Raw genomic sequence first — 18,145 nt, 5'->3', positions numbered from 1 at the left:
AGTAATAAAAATTGAGATTTATTAGACATATAATTAGAGAAATGAGAGAATATGTTATTTTATTAAATATCTTTGACTTTAATATATTTTTAATGAGAAATGAGATAAATAATTGAGAAATAAAGATGTGAAAGTGACAAAAAAAATAGATATTTATTAAGCATGAGAGAATAGGTAAATATTTTATTAATTATTTTAATTTTTATATATTTTTAATATAATTAATTATATTATTATTATTATAAAATTATGAGACCTCTTAAATTTAAGTCCTAAAGCCTTGCTTGGGTGGTCTTACCCAGGGGCTAGCTCTGTGAATAAATGTCTTTATATATATCACAAAGTATTATACATTCAAAAATTTAAAAGTCAAATGTAAAGTTAAACCAATCTTACATATGACTGTGAGACTTGAACTTAAAAAGACCTCAAAGCTTTAAGGTTCAACTTTGTTTTTTTTTTTTCATTTTTTTTGTTCATTGGTATTATTGTTAAGGATGCTAGCTTCATAATAATAAGAAAATATCCAAGAGGATGTGAATTGGATTTCTAAAAAAAATTCTTTTCAACAAATCAAACTTTTAATTAAAACAAGCTTGAAGACAAGTTCACAAGTTTGCTTCCACTTTAATGAACAAGCAAATTAATTTAGAAATTTAGTAAACAAATTAATGAACAAGCAAGTTGAAAATATATTTTCAAAACTCTTCAAAGGAAAGTTCACAAATATATTAAGGTGAATTAAAAGTAATTTGAAGAGTAGATTAAAGAATAAACAAGCAAAGAACAAATATTCAAATCTTTTCAAACTAAAGTAAAATGTGGAAGTATGATAAGTGAAGTGTGATGATGAAATGCATAAGTTCAAGGAGTAAAAAGAAGAGAGAAAAGACAAAGAATTTATAGAGGTTCAACCCTCTCCATAGGTGCCTACATCTTCTCCCCTAACAAGCTAAGGAGTTCAAATCCACTCTTAAAAAAACTACTTTTTCAAAGGATCAAGTGTAACTTTTACAAAGCACTGCCTTTTATGGATTAAGTATAACTACTGCCTTTTCAAGGATCAATCATAACTATTGCTTTTTCAAAGATGAAGCATAATCTTTAAACACTACCTTTTAAAGGCTAAAGTATAACCTCTCTGCCTTTTAAGGATCAAGTATAATCTATAAATACTACTTTTTAAAGGCTAAGGCATAACATTTTTCTCTCTTACAATTTCGAATAGAAAGGATACTTCTAGAAGGTGCATTTTTGCTAAGTGAATTCAATGCAAATAGAGTATAAAGAATACAAATGATAGGAGTGGTAGCACAATGAATTTGGAGCTCAAAGATAGCTTAAAAGCTGAATGGTAGAATGTGAGTTGTTTGCTCTAGTTTGGTTTCTCTTTTTTTGTTTTCTTTTTTTTTTCTTCATGTTACTTGATTCTTGATCAAATGATATTTTTCTCTACTCTTCTCTCTCTTAAAACATGTTGGAGAAATCCTTTTTATACTTGAAAAAAGTTTGGGGTTGTTGGGGATGATTTAGTGGAGGAACTAGTCGTTTTTCTTGTCTTTTTCGTGTCTAATGGCTACTTTTTGAAGTCTAAGAGTTGACTTTTTCTTCTCGAGACATCAATTCTTCTTGTTTTTGAAGCATTCTATTTTCTAAGAATCAATCAGCGCATTCTTGAGAAGTCGATTTTTCTTGCCTTTTGAGCTTTCTGTTTCCTAAAGACCAATCCTTGCATTCTTAAAACATTGATTCTTCTCATCTCAGATTTTTTGAGAATTGATCTTTGTCTTTCCAGAAGTTGATTCTTCTTTTACTTTAGGTGCCAAACTCAAGATTCAAATTTGTTTTCGTCCGCTCCATCCTTATCCTATTATCCCATATCTTCTTCTTTTTCAAGTTTTTGAATTTTTCTCTTGTAACTTTGAGAAAGGATCAATTGATGCTTGAGAAGTCAATTCTTGCTCATCCAGTGATTTTTGTATCTTCATAATTGATGTTTCTTTTTCCAAAAGTCGATTTTTATAGCTTGAACTTGAGATTTAAAGTATTCAAAAGATTTTTCTTTTCACACACAACTTCAAACAACAACTTCAAAGATCATTCACGTATAACAATACTAAAGCACTTCAAAAGCATTCAAAGATCACTTAAATAATAAATTTTAATCATTTTTATCATTTCAAAACTCTAATCATTTTAAAGATAATAAAGCTAACAACTTTGATGGATTAAATTTAGGATTATTTATAGCTCCATATCTCAACCATTGTTAAATAAGCTCAACTCACAATATAATGTATTTTGAACTTGTTTGAAAATTTTTAAAATTATATTATATATTCTGTTAGTTTCTTTGTTTACGATAAATGCGGAATTTTTTTTATAATTCAATAACAACAATTGTCATCTACTATAAAAGTCAGTGACCTACCATAAGAAAATTATAGATCAAGATATGCGTATCTCAAAAAACAATTCAAGTACTTTGCTTCCAAAAGGGATTAAAAATTATATATCAAGAGATGCATATCTCAAAAAACAATTCAAGTACCTTGCTTCCAAAAGAGTTATATTATAGATAAAAGATATAGATATCTAAAAGCGATTCAAGTGTCTCACCTCTAAAAGAATTCACACTTCTTTTTTTTCTAGTGTTTTTTGTTTTTTAAAAATTGTTGCTAATTAATTCTGATGGCCAACTAAGTAACAACTCTTATTTTTATAGATATACTAATGAACTTGGATCCATGAGACCTAATTATTGTCCAACAAGACTTATATGTAAAACCCAAAAGAAATTATGTGTGGGATCTTAAAGATCTCTCTACAACTATGGGTCTAAATCCATGTCATCTCATGACTCATATTTTACTTAGAATTTCATTTAATCCAATATTGTTATTTAGTTTCTTAAATTAATTAAGAAACCTTATTTATCCATTAATTGCAATAATGTTCATCAACACATTGCAACTAACATTTGCAAAGAATAGAATTAGCAAAGAGGCTCTTTTTATTACAATCTTTACTAATAAGTCCTTTCATAATACTACATTCCTCATGAACCTTAAGGATAAATAATTTTTACTATCACATCCAACCCATGTGACACCAATTCATGATTTTTATTTTTGTTGGACTTTGAAAAGTATTTTTCTTCAAAACACTAATATATGATATTAATATAAATAATATAATTCTAAAACCCATTTTAGAAAACATACTGGTCAGATTTATTGAGTCCAACAATCTTATGAAAATCATTTGAATATCTTTCTCAATAAAGAATGGTGAATCTTTTATTGAGCATCTAATATAATTTATTTAGCATATACATAACCCAATGTAACAGGGTATAGCCTTTAAATTCAGCATCACGTATTGACGACACGAATGTCATATAGATAGTAAATAAATTACATTGACCTCTCAAGTCTAAGGACAATTATTAAATTGTAATATAGCTCTTTTTAATTATTGACGATGACAGACTTATATGAAGTTCTTTAATTAGATTTTATTCAACGTATGTATCTCACACACTATGTCTACTTGTTTGCTTTAGGGTTAAACATTCTATCTTTTTGATAGAGACATAACAAGTGTAAGTTTTAAACAGTTCGTCGCATTTAGCCTCGAAAAATTTTGACAAATAAGGAATTGAAAAACTATAACTCCTTACTTAATAGTCCATCAACTATTAGCATAGTTTTTCTACAATGTTATCAAATAATTTATGATCATATCATATATGTTATAAATAGATAAATAAAATATCCATTAAAATATTATAAATATGAAATTAATAATTGATGTAATAATTTATTTATCTAATAAATAAATTATAAAATTAATTTTTAAAGATATATGTCTAACACATTCATCATTATATATGATTCATAAAAGAATATTCATTAATTTAACAAATATATATTGGCAAAAAAAAAAAAAACAACTTCTTGATACAATTTAGTCCTTAAGCTATAAAAACTGTGTCATTGTCATTATTTGACTCTTATAAAAGGATTTAATATTCGAAAATATGTCAACAGTAATATTGATGTTTTGCCTTTATATCTTTGCCTTTTACCGTGACGTTGTAAAAGTGCAAATATTGATGTTAAAGTAGATATAACAGCTGTATATAAAAGTTTAATGATAACAAGGCAGACTAATTCACAAAAGTTGTAACTTGTAACGTTAAATTGCTTATAAGACAAAACAAACATAAAAACTTCTTTGACCATTACGAAAAAGTTTGTAATGATAAATTAAGGTTAAAATATATTTTTTTTAAAAAAAGGTTTTTATTTTTTATTTATTTCTAAATAAATCTTTATTTTAAAACTTTTTTATTCAGATAAACATTTATTTTAATTCATGACTAGTTGAATTTCTTCTCACTCATGACAGATGGTATTCCTTTTTTAACATTAAAAACTGGCTAACTAAAATGATCATGTCTTTAAAGAGAATTTCCCATGAAACAATTTCTTATGTAATAAAAATTACATCAACACTCGTGTGTGCAAAAGATATCAATTGATCATAATTTTAATAGTCCGCGATTATGTGATAAACATGACATATTTTTGTCAACGTAAGGATTTATTTGAATATAAGTCATAGAATAAAAATTTATCTGGGTATAATAAAAAAATTTGAATTATTTAGATAAAATAGGAAATATTAAGAACTTATATTTTAGTCATAAATAAGTATATTAATTAAATTTTTATTTTAAAAATTGTATTGTCCATTTAGTGCTCTAAATTTGAGAAAAATACTCACTTTTTTTGGATATCTTAAAATTATACTTCTTTTAATATCTAATGTTTTTACACTTTCATATTCCAAAAAAGAAAAAAAAAAGAGTATTAAATAGAAAATTTTGGGTAAAAAAGCTCAAAGTAAAGAGTAAATATATAGTGAAGTGGCAAGTAGCATATATCCGAAGTCCAAACCCAACAAAAAAAAAAAAATCGAAAGGGACGGCAATGGGGCCAGAATTGAAAATGTGAAAACTACTGTTAACGCCCTATTCATATATATATATATATGCATGAATGGCCTCATGATTTTGATTGGAAAGCTGATGTTTTCCTCGGGTCTTTTTCCATCAATAATGAGAGAATTGATGTTAGGTGGATTACTTGGTTTTTTCCCCATTTCTTTATTGAGTATATTTTATATAATTTTTTAATTTAAAAGTAATTGTAAAGTTTTTATAAAAAATAGTAATTTTTTAAATTAACTTAAAACTATGTGATAAGTAGTTTGACAAAATGAATTACATAAGATTAAAATTATCATGAAAAGTATTCATATCATTTTTAATCATCTAATAAATCAAAACGAAACAATCTGTTTTGAACTTTTATATGATTTCAGATGTTAAAATCAAAGAAATACATATAGAAACGGAACAACTATTAAACTTTGTATAATAGTAATATTATTATATTTTTATCAATTTAACAAGCAATCGGACCATGATCTTTTAATTTCTCAAGAAAAAAGAGAAAAAAAAATAATGTATTTGATATTAAAATTTTTTTAGTAAAAACAAGAAAAAAATAATTTTGAATTTTAAGTCTTCTTTTCTCTTAATTTTTATAAAAACAAAAAATTCTCAAATTTTTTTTTTCTATTTTTGGGTCTTCTATTTTATTTTAGTAGTTTTTGTAAAGAGAAGTAAAAGAGAAGGAGATCGTGCTTTGCGTTGGAGAATGATGATTTGCCGAAAAAGAGAAAAAAAGGGAGATCAATTAAGAGAGAGGTATTTTCTGAAAGGTTGATATTTTTTTTTTAAAAAAAAGAGAAAGCTCTTCTCTAGAGCTTTTCTTTAAAGATTAAAATTTTTTTAAACAAAAAATATTTATTTTTTAAAAAAAATTTCTCAAAATCTTATTTAACATGATTTTTATTTTAAAAAAAGTCAAATCAAACAAACACTTCATCTTAAAGAACCCAAACCAATAATTCTTTCCCACTTCACTCTAATTAATTTTACCAATGGAAATTTAACATGGAACCCTTCACATTTAAGCTTTCCATCATGAAGTTGGTGGATTGATGGCAACGTGCCAAGTTGCCAGTCTTATGCACAGTATTGACCACGCAAAATTTATTCAAAGGTTTGAATTCTATTCTGCTGCTAGATGATTTGCACTGACAACCTAACTGCAAAATTTCAAGGATGTCTTTTTCTTTTTGTTTTTTTTTTTTTGTGTAAATTAATGAGAGCATGACTTCATCTTACTACCCTTTGTGGTAATTAATGCAATTATCAGTTTGGCATATTTAAAAGGAAATCTTATTTTTTAAGTCTTGGGAAATAAAATGATGTAGAAAATTAATGATTGGACATTTTCAACACTTAAGTGCTAATTTTTTTTAATTAAAAAAGAGAAATAGAAAAGGATTCATAGCATAAAAATTGTGAAAAGAAAATGGTATCCATCAAGCATGGTTGATTGAGAATATGAAGGCTATGACATTCTCTTTTTCATGGAGGACCTTTCAAAGATCATGTAATTCTCACCAATTTGCCGAAACTATAGATGTGTGTAGGTATGATCATAATATGACAAGCTAATTTTGGTAAAGAGATTATCATGTTTTTTTTATGGAAAATGAAATAATATATTCAACAATAACTCAATCCAATAATTATATTGTGAAGGTATTCACATTTTGCATTTATTAAGTTATTAAAAGCACTACAACCCAATTATAAAGTGTTAATAAACCATTGATCTTTATTTCATTATAGAGGAGGCTGAATTGTTATCCCATCTTAATCTAATCGACACATCATGGTATAAAGAAGTTGGTGCCTCAAAATGATCCCACCCTTGAGCAGTTTCGGAATTATTTTTTTTTTTTTTGCATCTTCATATTCAATTAATAATTAGAAATTGAGACCTGATTTAGAATTTTTAGACTTGATTCTTAATATTGGAAAAGAGAAATGAATGAGAAAAGAAAAGATTACTGTTGGCTGTGTAAAATAAGATTTTATATATAACAAATTTTGGGATTCATTAGATGTTAGAAAATGTAAAGCTCAAAATCTTTATAGGCAACAAATAAATAAAATCAGTGTACTTATAGTGTGCATGTCAACTTACGACTTGAATCATTACATCATGATAATGGTGGAAAGATGGTGAACATGGTTAGATGATTATGATCATTCACTGTAACATCAGAATAAAAGCAAAGAGATAAAAGAACTCAGGTGAAACCTGACTGGGATCTCAGATCTTGTAACAATCAGAAGTTGAAAAGAAGAAGGAAAAAACCAAACTCAAGTTTTGATTATTGCGAATTTGTGCATAGGGAATGATGAAGCTTCTCGTACCGTTCAACTGTTATAATAATAATGTCATGCACATGTGGAGTGGTGGTCATCGGGCATGGACAATCCCCATACCTTTTCTCTCCTGTCATTTTCTTTGCCAGCTACAACCTGCCATTTATTGGATTACAATTACAATTCTTATCCCCCTTTCCCCCTTTTCTCGCCTCTGTTTTTCATTCCATTAATCAGATTGTTCCCATTAAACCCTCAACAAAATAATCACCAGTAGCAAGGCTTCATTTTATTATTAGGAAAATCATAAAAAGTCCACAAAATTTATAATAATCCCAAAGATCCCAATTAGAGACCGAATTTTTGTATTTGGAGTTTCCATTATTTATACCTATAAACATTATTTCTATCTCTCTTCCTCAAATTTTAGATTATTTAACGTAATTTTTGTTGTTATTATTACTGTTATTATTATTATTATACATAATACTTAAAATAAATTCTTAAATTATTTTAAAAAAATTTAAATAAATCTTTACTTTTTTATTACCTTCAATCAAATATTTATATTTTTATTTTGAATCAAATAAATTCTTATTATTAGATGTTGATTAACTAACTATTGTTATTCTAATCTGTCATGTTAACATATCATAATAATGATAACGTAATATGAAGATATAATCATGTGATATTTATATCCTTCACGTCAATACCACAATAGCACCATGTGATATAAAAAATGATAATTAATATTTTAATTAATAATAATTAATCAAACATTAATTATAAGAACATATTTGATTTAAAATTAAAATATAAGAGCTTAATTCAATGTAATAAAAAAATTAAAAATTTATTTGAATTTATTTAAGTAGTTCATGAGTTTTTAAAAATATTATGTTTTATAATAATAATAATAATATTGGAGTTGATATTTTGAGTTGTACGGATTTTTAAAAGAGAAAAACAAAATTGAGCTGTATTAAGTTTGGGCCATTTGCAAAAGCAATATTATAAAAAAAAAAAAAAAGGAGGAAATAGAAATAACCTAAAGCAGTTTGGCGTGCATTTTATGCTTCACCAGGTTTGGTTAGTCACATTTATCCCACGTGCCCCACGTGTCAGAGGTATGGGTACGACAGGACCATGCTGCTTCTCTCAGCTCATTCCCAACTTAAAAGATAGTCACAAGCTGTAGTGGAATGGGTTTAAGCAGTGTGGCAAAACAAGATATGCAATGCAACCTGCAACTTGACTCATTTTGTAATAGGATAGGGGAGCTCACAACTGTACTGCAGAGAAGGAGAAAACATTCCTCATTTTTATTCAATTATACCCATTTCTATGGTTTCTACACCCTACTTTTATTGTTACAAGTTTCCCTCTATGAGTTCCTCCAATTTTATCATCCCTAAATGCTTCATTCAATTGACAATCTTGTAAAAGAGTTTGTGAATCCATATTCTTACTGCTAGACTTTTGTCAGCAGTCGAGATCCATGGCCATGCTCAATCTACAATTTTTTCACATGAACCAAGGCTCCACCCTTGTTTCCAGATTCAAGCATGGCCTCTAACACAGCAACATCCCTCGCGCCTTCCACAAATGAGCTGCGAGGTTCAGCTTCATAGCCACTTCCCTCCTGCAAAAACGTATACAAGAGGATCAGGGTCATTTCAAAAAGTAGTTTGTAGGGGAACAGGCGCATACAAGCTAGCATTGTTCTTGAACATTCACAATTTTATTAAGCCAGAAAGAATTACCAAAAGAAATCAGGATAATCTGATATGTTGCCTAATTTATAAAATTAAAAAAGAAAAGGAAAAAAAATTGCATCTAAACATTTGGCTTAATGGTAGGTGCATTTATTTCTTGTTCAAAGAGCTGTGTCCAAATCCTCCCTCCCCAAATAAACTAAAAAAAAAAAAAATGCCACCAAAACTATTTGAGTAGTTCAGGTAATTTAAGAGAATAAAAAAAACATACAAAGAAGTCTGAGAGTACGTATTAAACTTAAACCAACTCATACATTCATCCAATGCTAGGACAGGCTATTTTTATCTATAGAAAAGCTCACTCTAATGAGAATAATGCATAGATAATCAAAAATAGATCAACACTGTTGCCTGCTAATGACCTAATGATCCTGTCAGTCAAAAATTGATGCTAAACACCTTTGAGAGCAACACAAATACTAGTATGCAAGTGGTGGAATGAAAAATCCAACAGCCAAAACATCATGAACTTAACATCAGATCTTACCTTGACGGTCGCCTGCAGAATGTCATGTATAAAAGCTTTTAATTCTTCGTGTACTCCACAGAATGGGTAGAATGTGCTTTTGCATTGCCCATCTGCACTATATAGTGAAACCTGAGATGGCATTCGAAGATATCAAAAGAAGGATGTCATTTGTCAGAAATTGATCAACAAAAAATCTCCAAAAAAGCTTTAGAATTTAAAAAGAAAGTATATCAAGAAGAAATTTCCAAAGTAGCTTTAGATTTTAAAAAGAGACTACAAATCTCAGGAAAAGTTCAGTACAAGAGTTTCAACATGTAATGAATCAGCATTGCAAGAATAAAATCTGGTTTACCAGGTAACCATGCCTTCCCTCTTGTTTTCCACGCTCAACTTGTACTGTTCCTTTCAAGCCGACTACTCGCCAAATTACCTAAAACCACTAAAAACTATGAGCACAACATAACAATGTATGCATAAATTGTTTGAAGTATCTCTCCACTGTATACCTTAGGTGAACTCGAGGATACAACCAGCACAAAGACTCCAGAGCACCCATTCTCCAGCTTACTGAGGCAAGCAAATTTGATTTCCAAGCCTTTAGCCTTTCATTTCTAAGATAAAATTCGTAGATAGAAAATCAACTATATTCCATAGCTAACTCACAAATTAGAAGAAATGATGTCTGGAGGAGGTACAGTTGTATCTATATGAGAGGTTATAGCCGATACCGAAGTCACCTCACAACCAACCATCTGCTCAGAAGAAAGGGAAAGTCATATTGCAAATTTATTGATAACTAAATAAAAATTGAGCCATTTCATACATAGCATAATAATAATCAAGCTTAACTTTAGCGTCTAATTTTGCTTCTATTCATTTTCTTCTTATCTGCATTGGGTAGAGGGTAGGGATAAGGGAGCCCCAGTAGGGGAATTCAAAGAGTTGATGGATGGGTTTCTCTTCATGTGTTTTGCTAATTGTTTATGCTCTTGATTGTACGGCCTAGTATCTTGCTATTGTCTATCCCACCATCAAAAACTACGACTAGTTAATGTAATTTTAAAAACAAGAAATGAAGCTAATCATCCAGCTGGGCTTCAACAGTTATTTATCAGGCCATAAAGAAACCTGGTCATAGGTTTTTTGACATGATTTGCATGCAGCATGATGTTTGCCATTTTGGAAGAAAATAGCAGCTTTAACTTTACATACAAAGGAATAATCCTTTGAGAAACACAGTTTCTCTTCTCTTCTCCTGTCTTTAGAGGGAGAGTGTGAGAACAGTTTCTCTTCTCTTCTCTGGCCTTTAGAGGGGGATTGTGAGACGGTATGATATCCAAAAAGGATCCGAAGAAGAGTTAATTAGCCACTAAGATAGTGGAAGAGAGACGTACCATCCTCAAACCAGCAATGAAATGCACGCCCATATCCAAAATAAAACCTCCCTGCCAAAATGAAAGATTTTCTTGTCAAATGTAACAGGCAAAAATGTAGAGAAAATTATAATGTACATTATGTAATTGTATTTAACCACCCATATTTTGGCTTGTTAGCTTGGTTTGCTTGGGTCAGAGTTCTCAAGCGAGCTTACTGCACTGTTACAATAGTATTAGCGAGTGTTTTATGCTTGACGGCATTTATTTGATTTGGTACCTTTTGTACTTGGTATAAATTGTTAGCTGTTGTGAGTGAGTAGCAAAAATATTTTACACCTTTATCAGTACTGGTTTATGTGGTATCAGAGCTTGGTGTGAGACTTAATTTGGCTTTTGTCCCTAGTGGAATGAAGACTTTGTTTAGCTGTGGCTGGTCCTTACTCTTTGTTGTAGCTCTGTTTTGTTGATTCTAGTTCTCTGTTTTCATTTATCTTGGCTTTTCTGCTTTTAGAGCATTACTCTCAAACAGCAATTTTATCAACTGGATAATTATTTCTGACTTTCGATCTCCTAGTGAGGGTCCTTGTGATTGGTTAGTTGGCAGTCTGGTTTGTTTCCTATTTGTTGATTATAAGCTTTGTTACTATTTGATTTTTGGTTTCAATGGCAACTGATGAGAGACATTGGCTATCAAACTGGATGGGAAAATTTAGCCCTCCTAGAAATTTCCTTTTAAATTCTTTGTTTAAGGAAAAGGTTCATGGGGGAATATTGATGGAACAGAAACTAAATCAGATGTATCAAATGTAAAAGAAAATCAACGATGGAGGATGAATAATGCAAAACTGTTTCTTGGATATTGGGTTTTTGGGAAACAGTGGAATACCATGAGAGGTTAGTGTAATGCAAAAGAGATGTAGGAATATCTTGGAAAGGTGTATCAACAACCAAACTGGGCAGGAAAATTTCAAAATGAATTTGAGATGTTCAAGTATGGACAAGATGAGAAAAGTGTGCAAGATTATTATGCCAGTTTAATGACTTAATGGATTGAATATAAGTTTGTGAATATAGAGAATGTGATTACAGTTTGCAACATTTCCCTCATGGATTAAATTTAAGGTGAAATTCCATAAGTGAAGGCAAGAATTTCAAAATAAGTTATTCTTGAAAAGGAGATTAATAGTTGATACAGTATTTCGTTGCTAAAAGAACTAGAAGAAAGAAATCTCAAAAAAGATCCTCATGCAGTGTTTTGAATGTAAAGAATTTGGCTATATAGCCTCTGATTACAAGATGAAGAATGCTGGTGTCTACTCCAAATAATCAGGATATATTGAGACAAATTGATGAGATTGAGAAACACAAGGGTGAGCTTTGTATGTATAGAGCACCTGGGGTGGTTGGCCCACTCCTTACACAACAAGTGGAAGAGCTGAAGCCTAAGCCGTTTGTAGGAAGCTACTTGGAGAAGGATGTTGATAATTTTGTGTAGGGCATGGAGTGAAACATCCAAGTGGTTTTTATGTAAAGAATATAATTCAAAACCATAACCAGATCTTCAGCATTTTCTTATTCATGCAAAAAGGTTTCAAGACCTAATCTAGAAAATCTTTTCTTTAATCATATTTTGCAATAGAAAGTTTTGCTAAATGAGATTTTCTTCTTAGAAAACCCAAAACCATATTTGTTAATTTCCTTGAAATTTTTTAATCAAAACACGTAATATCAACCAACCAGGTACCTCTATTCATTTTCCAAACTCATTGAGCAAAATATGAGCAATCTTTCATACAAAAGTCCTAACATTAATGGCTTAAAAAAAGTAATGACACCATAAAACTCACCCCTCTTTCATATTTGGAATCTGTGAAGAAGAGGTCTTCAGCAGAGGGATTAGATTTGGTTGGGACATGACCGTTGTTCTTATAGATGGTGCCAGAATGTTGACTTAAAAATTAAATTCTACCATCAACAATGGTGCCCAGCTGAAACTCGCAAGACGGATAATAATGCAAGAGCTGGAGTTTTACTCCAGCCAACCCTTTGATGTTTACGTCAGTGAAGTGTAGAAAAATATAGAGAGAGTGAAGAAAGAATCAGTAAGAAGTTGAGGTGAGGCCCCTTGTGCAGACAACCTTATCATAAATATCAGTGTTGTCAAGATGTGAACCTACACGCTAAGGCACAATGCAAATCAAGCAAAGCACCTCACACCCCTTTGGTGAGGTGCCTTATATAAATCAAATGCTCTTTTGTGCCTAGGCACTCCTTTTTAAGATGAAAGGTGCATCAAAAGCATGTGTGATTTCCGCATCCCTTTGGCTTTTTACTTATATCTATAATAGTTAAAATAGGACAATGTCAACTACCTTTAGAAGAATAAAACACTAGGTAATAAGTAATATGGTAGATGCCTAATCTTTCATTGAAGATGGAAGTAAACATTGAGCGTTGTTAGATGTTGTTAGATGTGATAGTTCTTCATCTTTGAGCACTAGGCAATTAAATGGTGGCAACTCTTTAATATTTATTAACAAAATCATATATTTAAAGCTTATTAGATATAATACATAGAGTTTTCTTTGTGTGCAATATATTAATTATCTTTAAGAATGTAGCACCTTTCTTCACTTAGGCAAGTATTTTTTTGCGTCTTGTGCCTCAAGCAATGTAAAAGTCCTAGCACCTTGTGCCTTTGACAACATTGATATGCATGAATGCACATATGTATGTATAAATAGTACATAGAATTTTCATTGTGTGAAATATATTAATTTTCTTTAAGAACTTAGCACCTTCTCTCAAGCAAGTACATTTTTTGTGCCTTGCATCTCAAGCAATGTAAGAGTCCTATTGCCTTGTGCCTTTTACAACTTTGATATAAATGTGTGTACATACATAAGTACATACATACCTACATACATATATGTGTTTGTGTGTATACAAGGGGGAATTCACCTACATCAGTATAAAATTAAAGAGTTTTACACACCTCTTTGACTGTTGGATCAAAATTAAATCTAAGGCTAAGATTAGAAAATTTTTTTTTTACTCATCCTAACTTTTCTCTCCTCATTTCTTCTTCATTTCTCTATTTTCTAGCTTTTTCTACTAAATCTGCATCTCTTTACGGCTTTCAACAACTCAAATCTCTCAAACAAATATTTTATATTCTTAGATTGTAATCTCAAAATTAGTGTCCAGGTAGCTACTCTCAAAGACACATAACTATAAGTGAAGAAGATCCATGACCCAACCAAATCTTTCAATTGCCTCCAACAGGCTTAACCCAAATTTATTAGCTGATGCAATTGCTGTGGCTTTCTCTCATCTAGATAAAGTTTAAATTCTATTTATGTTGTTTTCCTTTAACCCTAAAATGTAGAATGATGAACTCCTATAATACTTAGTAATCAACAATATCAAAAAACAAAAAAAATGGAAAAGAGACTCCAAAAATTACTTCAAAATGACGAATATCCATCAGCTTGGTGAAAGCGAGAAATAGAGAAGAAACGATAAAGAGAAGGCAATGATTGAAAAAAAGGTTTTGATCTTAGTCATAGATCTAATTTTGATCCAACATTAAAAAAAAAGCATAAAACTCTTTTGTTTTACATTGATGTAAGTGGATCCCTCCCCATATATATATGTATAGAATATTATGGTATGAAGAATGACCACAATGTACTTTATTATTTCCCACATCTGTAAATAATATCAACATGTAGTTTAAAAAGGTTTAGCAAGGGCTTTAAGTTTAAAGGTCTTTATTTGTTCCTTTTATACTTACTATAAACAGCAAACTGTTTAAGGGGTGTGCATGAGACACGTTTTACACACCTTCCCCTATCTTAGTTTATTAAACAATTCAAGCATGCTAATAAAGGTCATAGAGCTGATAGTATCAATATTCATGCCAAGATGACCCTTGAATTTCAAGATTCACAGAACACATACTACAAGAAACAACTGTTGACTTATTGTACCCATGTCAAACACATATAAAGTATAAATATCTCAAATAAACATGACATTTTGGGTCAAACCTCACACATATAGATACATACATGAAAAATCAAACAAAAAAATATTGGATGTGGGAACGTGTCTGGCATCTGTATTCCACTCAGCAACATAGCTTCTCATCTTAGCAAGGAATGGTTTAGAAATCTGATTTATCAATTTCTCATTGGGTGAAGTATAATGTTTAACTATGTGTTGGAAATAGTTTATGCCATCGTGATAGATGGTATACTTAGACAGAACAGCTTGTGCACAAGAAAAGAAGCTTACGTCATTAGATATCATTTTGAAAGACATACCTCAAAATTTCGCCTCCAAGAGCTAGAGAAATAAGGATTTGAACTATTCATCGAACCTTCAATAATAATTTGGACATTCATCATATCCCCAATGTCAGCAATTAGTTTCTTGCTCTGCAAAAGCAAAGAAATTTGAAACTTGGACGGCAGTATAGATTTAACAAAACCAGGAATACACAAAAGAGTACCTCTACAAAGGCAGGTTCAAATCGATAGTTTTCTGCTACAGCCCAAATTGGTTGACCAGGGTTGCTACAAATGGATTTGTAACTAGAAAGTGCAGTTTCTGTCTCAGTTGTGCCTACAATATAAAACCATTCCAGTTGCTAAAGAAATCAAATATCATAATACTTTTTCTTCTTTCTTTCTTTGTTTGGGTGGGAAGAGGATGAGAGAGAAGTTATTTTAAAAGCTCGTAGCAGCATATATAATCTATACAAGAAGGATCTTGAAGAATATATATCAATAAAATTTTTTTGATACCAAATATTGTCAATGCTGCTTTGGAAAAAATTTTGGAAGTTTTGTTCTCAAGTATCAAAGAGAAAAAATTTGTTTCCAGTACCAAAATATTTTTGCTTCTGTCCAAAAGTGAAGTTTGTAAATGGGAAAAGCTTTAAACAAATCTTTGCTTTCCTGTCTTCATTTTGCTGTCTTAGGTGATGGGGAGAAAGTAGACAACATTGTCGAAACATACTACATTTGTAATACAAAGAACTGGAAGTTGTGGAGACCTGTCATCATTCAGACTTTTGGTAAGATGTTTTTTACTTCTGATTATTGTTTCCAACCTCCAGCATTTTGTGCATTCTATCTTTTGTTAATAATTCTTTGATTCATGTTTTGCTATGTGCGTATGTTAAGTTCATAATAAGCAAAAATTAAGAGAATAAAGGATAGAAATAGCATTTTCTAAAATTAGAAACCAACTGAAGAACATTTAACTGAAACAGTATTGAACTTACTAGCTGCTGCAGGTTTCTCTAGAGATCCATGAGTTAGCCAGGTGATACATATGGCACATGCAAAACAAAAGGAAATTTAGTGCATTACGCATGGAAGAATAAACAATAAGACTAATATCTAATCATATAATCCAAACTATGATTATGCTAGCTACGTACTACAACAAATCTAGGAGGTGCATCATCTGTCTCTCCTGCCTTTTGTTCAAGAAAAAACAAGGGGAGCGGTGGGATGCAATTTTGTTTGATTTTATTTTCTTTGAAAGGAAAACGTAGGGTGGTGGTTGAATATAAAGAGAATCTATGAAACAAATTGAAACTAGAAAAAGCTAATGAGCCTCATTAAACGAACAAAAAAACATAATGCGCTTGTCTTTACGGTTAGAACATAAAACCATATGTCACCTTGAATGACATGCTTCCCTCCTTTTAGCAACTTCAGTGACATATCTACCTGCATAGTTTATTTTAACATGTAAGTGACAACAATTCACTAATTAGTAGAATTAGCATAATGTCATGCTAAATTGTACAATGGTCTGGTGAAGAAAAGTAAGCAGGATATCAAAACAGAATTTGCTAAAAGTTTCTCTCATAAAGAGTTGGATTGAACTCTAATTATTACAGTTTTGTCACTGTTAATTTTCTGAGTCATCTACCTCTGCATGGTGCTTGTAATAACATAAACTTCACAAGAAATTCATCAAAAAAGGATAGGCATATTTCAAGAGTTAGGCAAGTGTTAACAAAATTAGATCAAGATGAGGATAAAGAAGCAAGGAAAGAGACCAGACAATGAGAAAACTCCCAAAGGATGATTAGCAAGTATAAAAATGTAATTTGTTGTCCATCAAAGTACTAGTTTCTCTCCGAGACAATTTGAAAGCAAAAAACAAATACAAAAGCAAAAGTTCAATAAACTTATTAATGGCCATTCAAGGTGCTTGATATAGAGAAGGCAGCAACAGCCCAACAGTTACGTGACATGAACATTCATATTTTACTCATTTTACAAATGCAAAGCCATCCCAAACCATTTCACCTTAAAATTTTCTGGCAAATCTTAATGAGTGCTGTAAGGGCGCTTATTAAGGTACTATTTATGAAAACATTATCAAATTCTAATGCAGTAGTTTGATATATATGTATGTATACACATTAAAGAGTTTGTGGAGAAAATAATGATGAAGAAAAGTGAAGTAAAGAACCTGAGCTTGGCCAGCCAAAACGACAGCAACACCAAGAATAGAAGCATCTTGAATGATGTCGTTTAGACCTTGGTCTCCCCATTTACATTCCACTCCAGGGAAATGCTGCTTCGCTAACTCAACAGCTCCTCTGGCAGATTCCTTCTCATTGTCATCAACAAGATCATTACTATTTCAATAAGCAGCAAAACGAAATAAGGAAATCTTTCAATGAAAAAAAGAAAAAAACCTGTGTACGGCTCCAGATGTATTTGAGGCAGAGGAGATGCGAGATCTCGGCGAGTCTCGGGATGTATTGGGTTTTTACGAATATTCCGGCTCCCAGAACCGCGATTTGTGGAGGGGCTGCCATGCTTGAGATTTCTTATTTTCGTTTCTTTTAATTGTAAATCAAAGCAATGGTGGAGGTTGGAAGGGGTTTAAATTGTGGGATGTGGGAAGAAAAATGTGTTACGAAACTGAGAGAGAAAATTGTGGGATGTGGGAAGAAAAATGTGTTACGAAACTGAGAGAGAAAGAGAGAGACTGTTTAAGCCTAAGCCCAAGGCTGTCCTCCCTCACAGGTTTCACACTTCAGTTTTTTCTGTTGGGAAACTCTCAAACTACTACTCTTTATTTTTGTAGCTATTTTCTAATAAATAGATTATTCTATATAAGTAAAAAAATAATGAAATAAAATAAAAGAACCATTTTTTAAGAAAGA

General features: G+C 30.8%; 1 protein-coding gene across 1 annotated transcript; it reads right to left on the bottom strand.

Moving 5' to 3' along the window:
* Window positions 1-8,614: 8,614 nt before the first annotated feature.
* On the bottom strand, window positions 8,615-17,937 carry LOC18589736 (NAD(P)-binding Rossmann-fold superfamily protein). The gene is made up of 12 exons (XM_007014837.3): window positions 17,672-17,937; window positions 17,443-17,583; window positions 16,640-16,688; window positions 16,235-16,252; window positions 15,458-15,570; window positions 15,270-15,383; window positions 10,960-11,010; window positions 10,229-10,317; window positions 10,072-10,132; window positions 9,918-9,995; window positions 9,584-9,694; window positions 8,615-8,963 (listed from the first exon to the last, which is right to left on the bottom strand). The coding sequence occupies exons 1-12, from the start codon at window positions 17,792-17,794 to the stop codon at window positions 8,835-8,837; spliced, it is 1,077 nt and encodes a 358-aa protein (XP_007014899.3). The 5' UTR covers window positions 17,795-17,937; the 3' UTR covers window positions 8,615-8,834.
* Between the last annotated feature and the right edge of the window lie 208 nt (window positions 17,938-18,145).

This window comes from Theobroma cacao, chromosome 9, assembly GCF_053813885.1.
Source record: "Theobroma cacao isolate CCN51 chromosome 9, ASM5381388v1, whole genome shotgun sequence".
In the NCBI taxonomy this organism is placed as follows: Eukaryota; Viridiplantae; Streptophyta; class Magnoliopsida; order Malvales; family Malvaceae; genus Theobroma; species Theobroma cacao.
The sequence above is the reverse complement of the archived record's forward strand: the minus strand, read 5'-3'. Positions and strand labels throughout refer to the sequence as shown.

What these genes read in the sequence shown, in the direction of transcription:
- LOC18589736 (XM_007014837.3), bottom strand. Translation starts at nt 17,794, where the DNA reads ATGGCAGCCCCTCCACAAATCGCGGTTCTGGGAGCCGGAATATTCGTA. An exon ending in AGGGAAGGCATGGTTACCTG is followed by an intron (nt 9,695 to 9,917) that starts GTAAACCAGATT and finishes ATGCCATCTCAG; the next exon opens with GTTTCACTATATAGTGCAGA. An exon ending in TTCTGCAGGCGACCGTCAAG is followed by an intron (nt 8,964 to 9,583) that starts GTAAGATCTGAT and finishes ACGTTTTTGCAG; the next exon opens with GAGGGAAGTGGCTATGAAGC.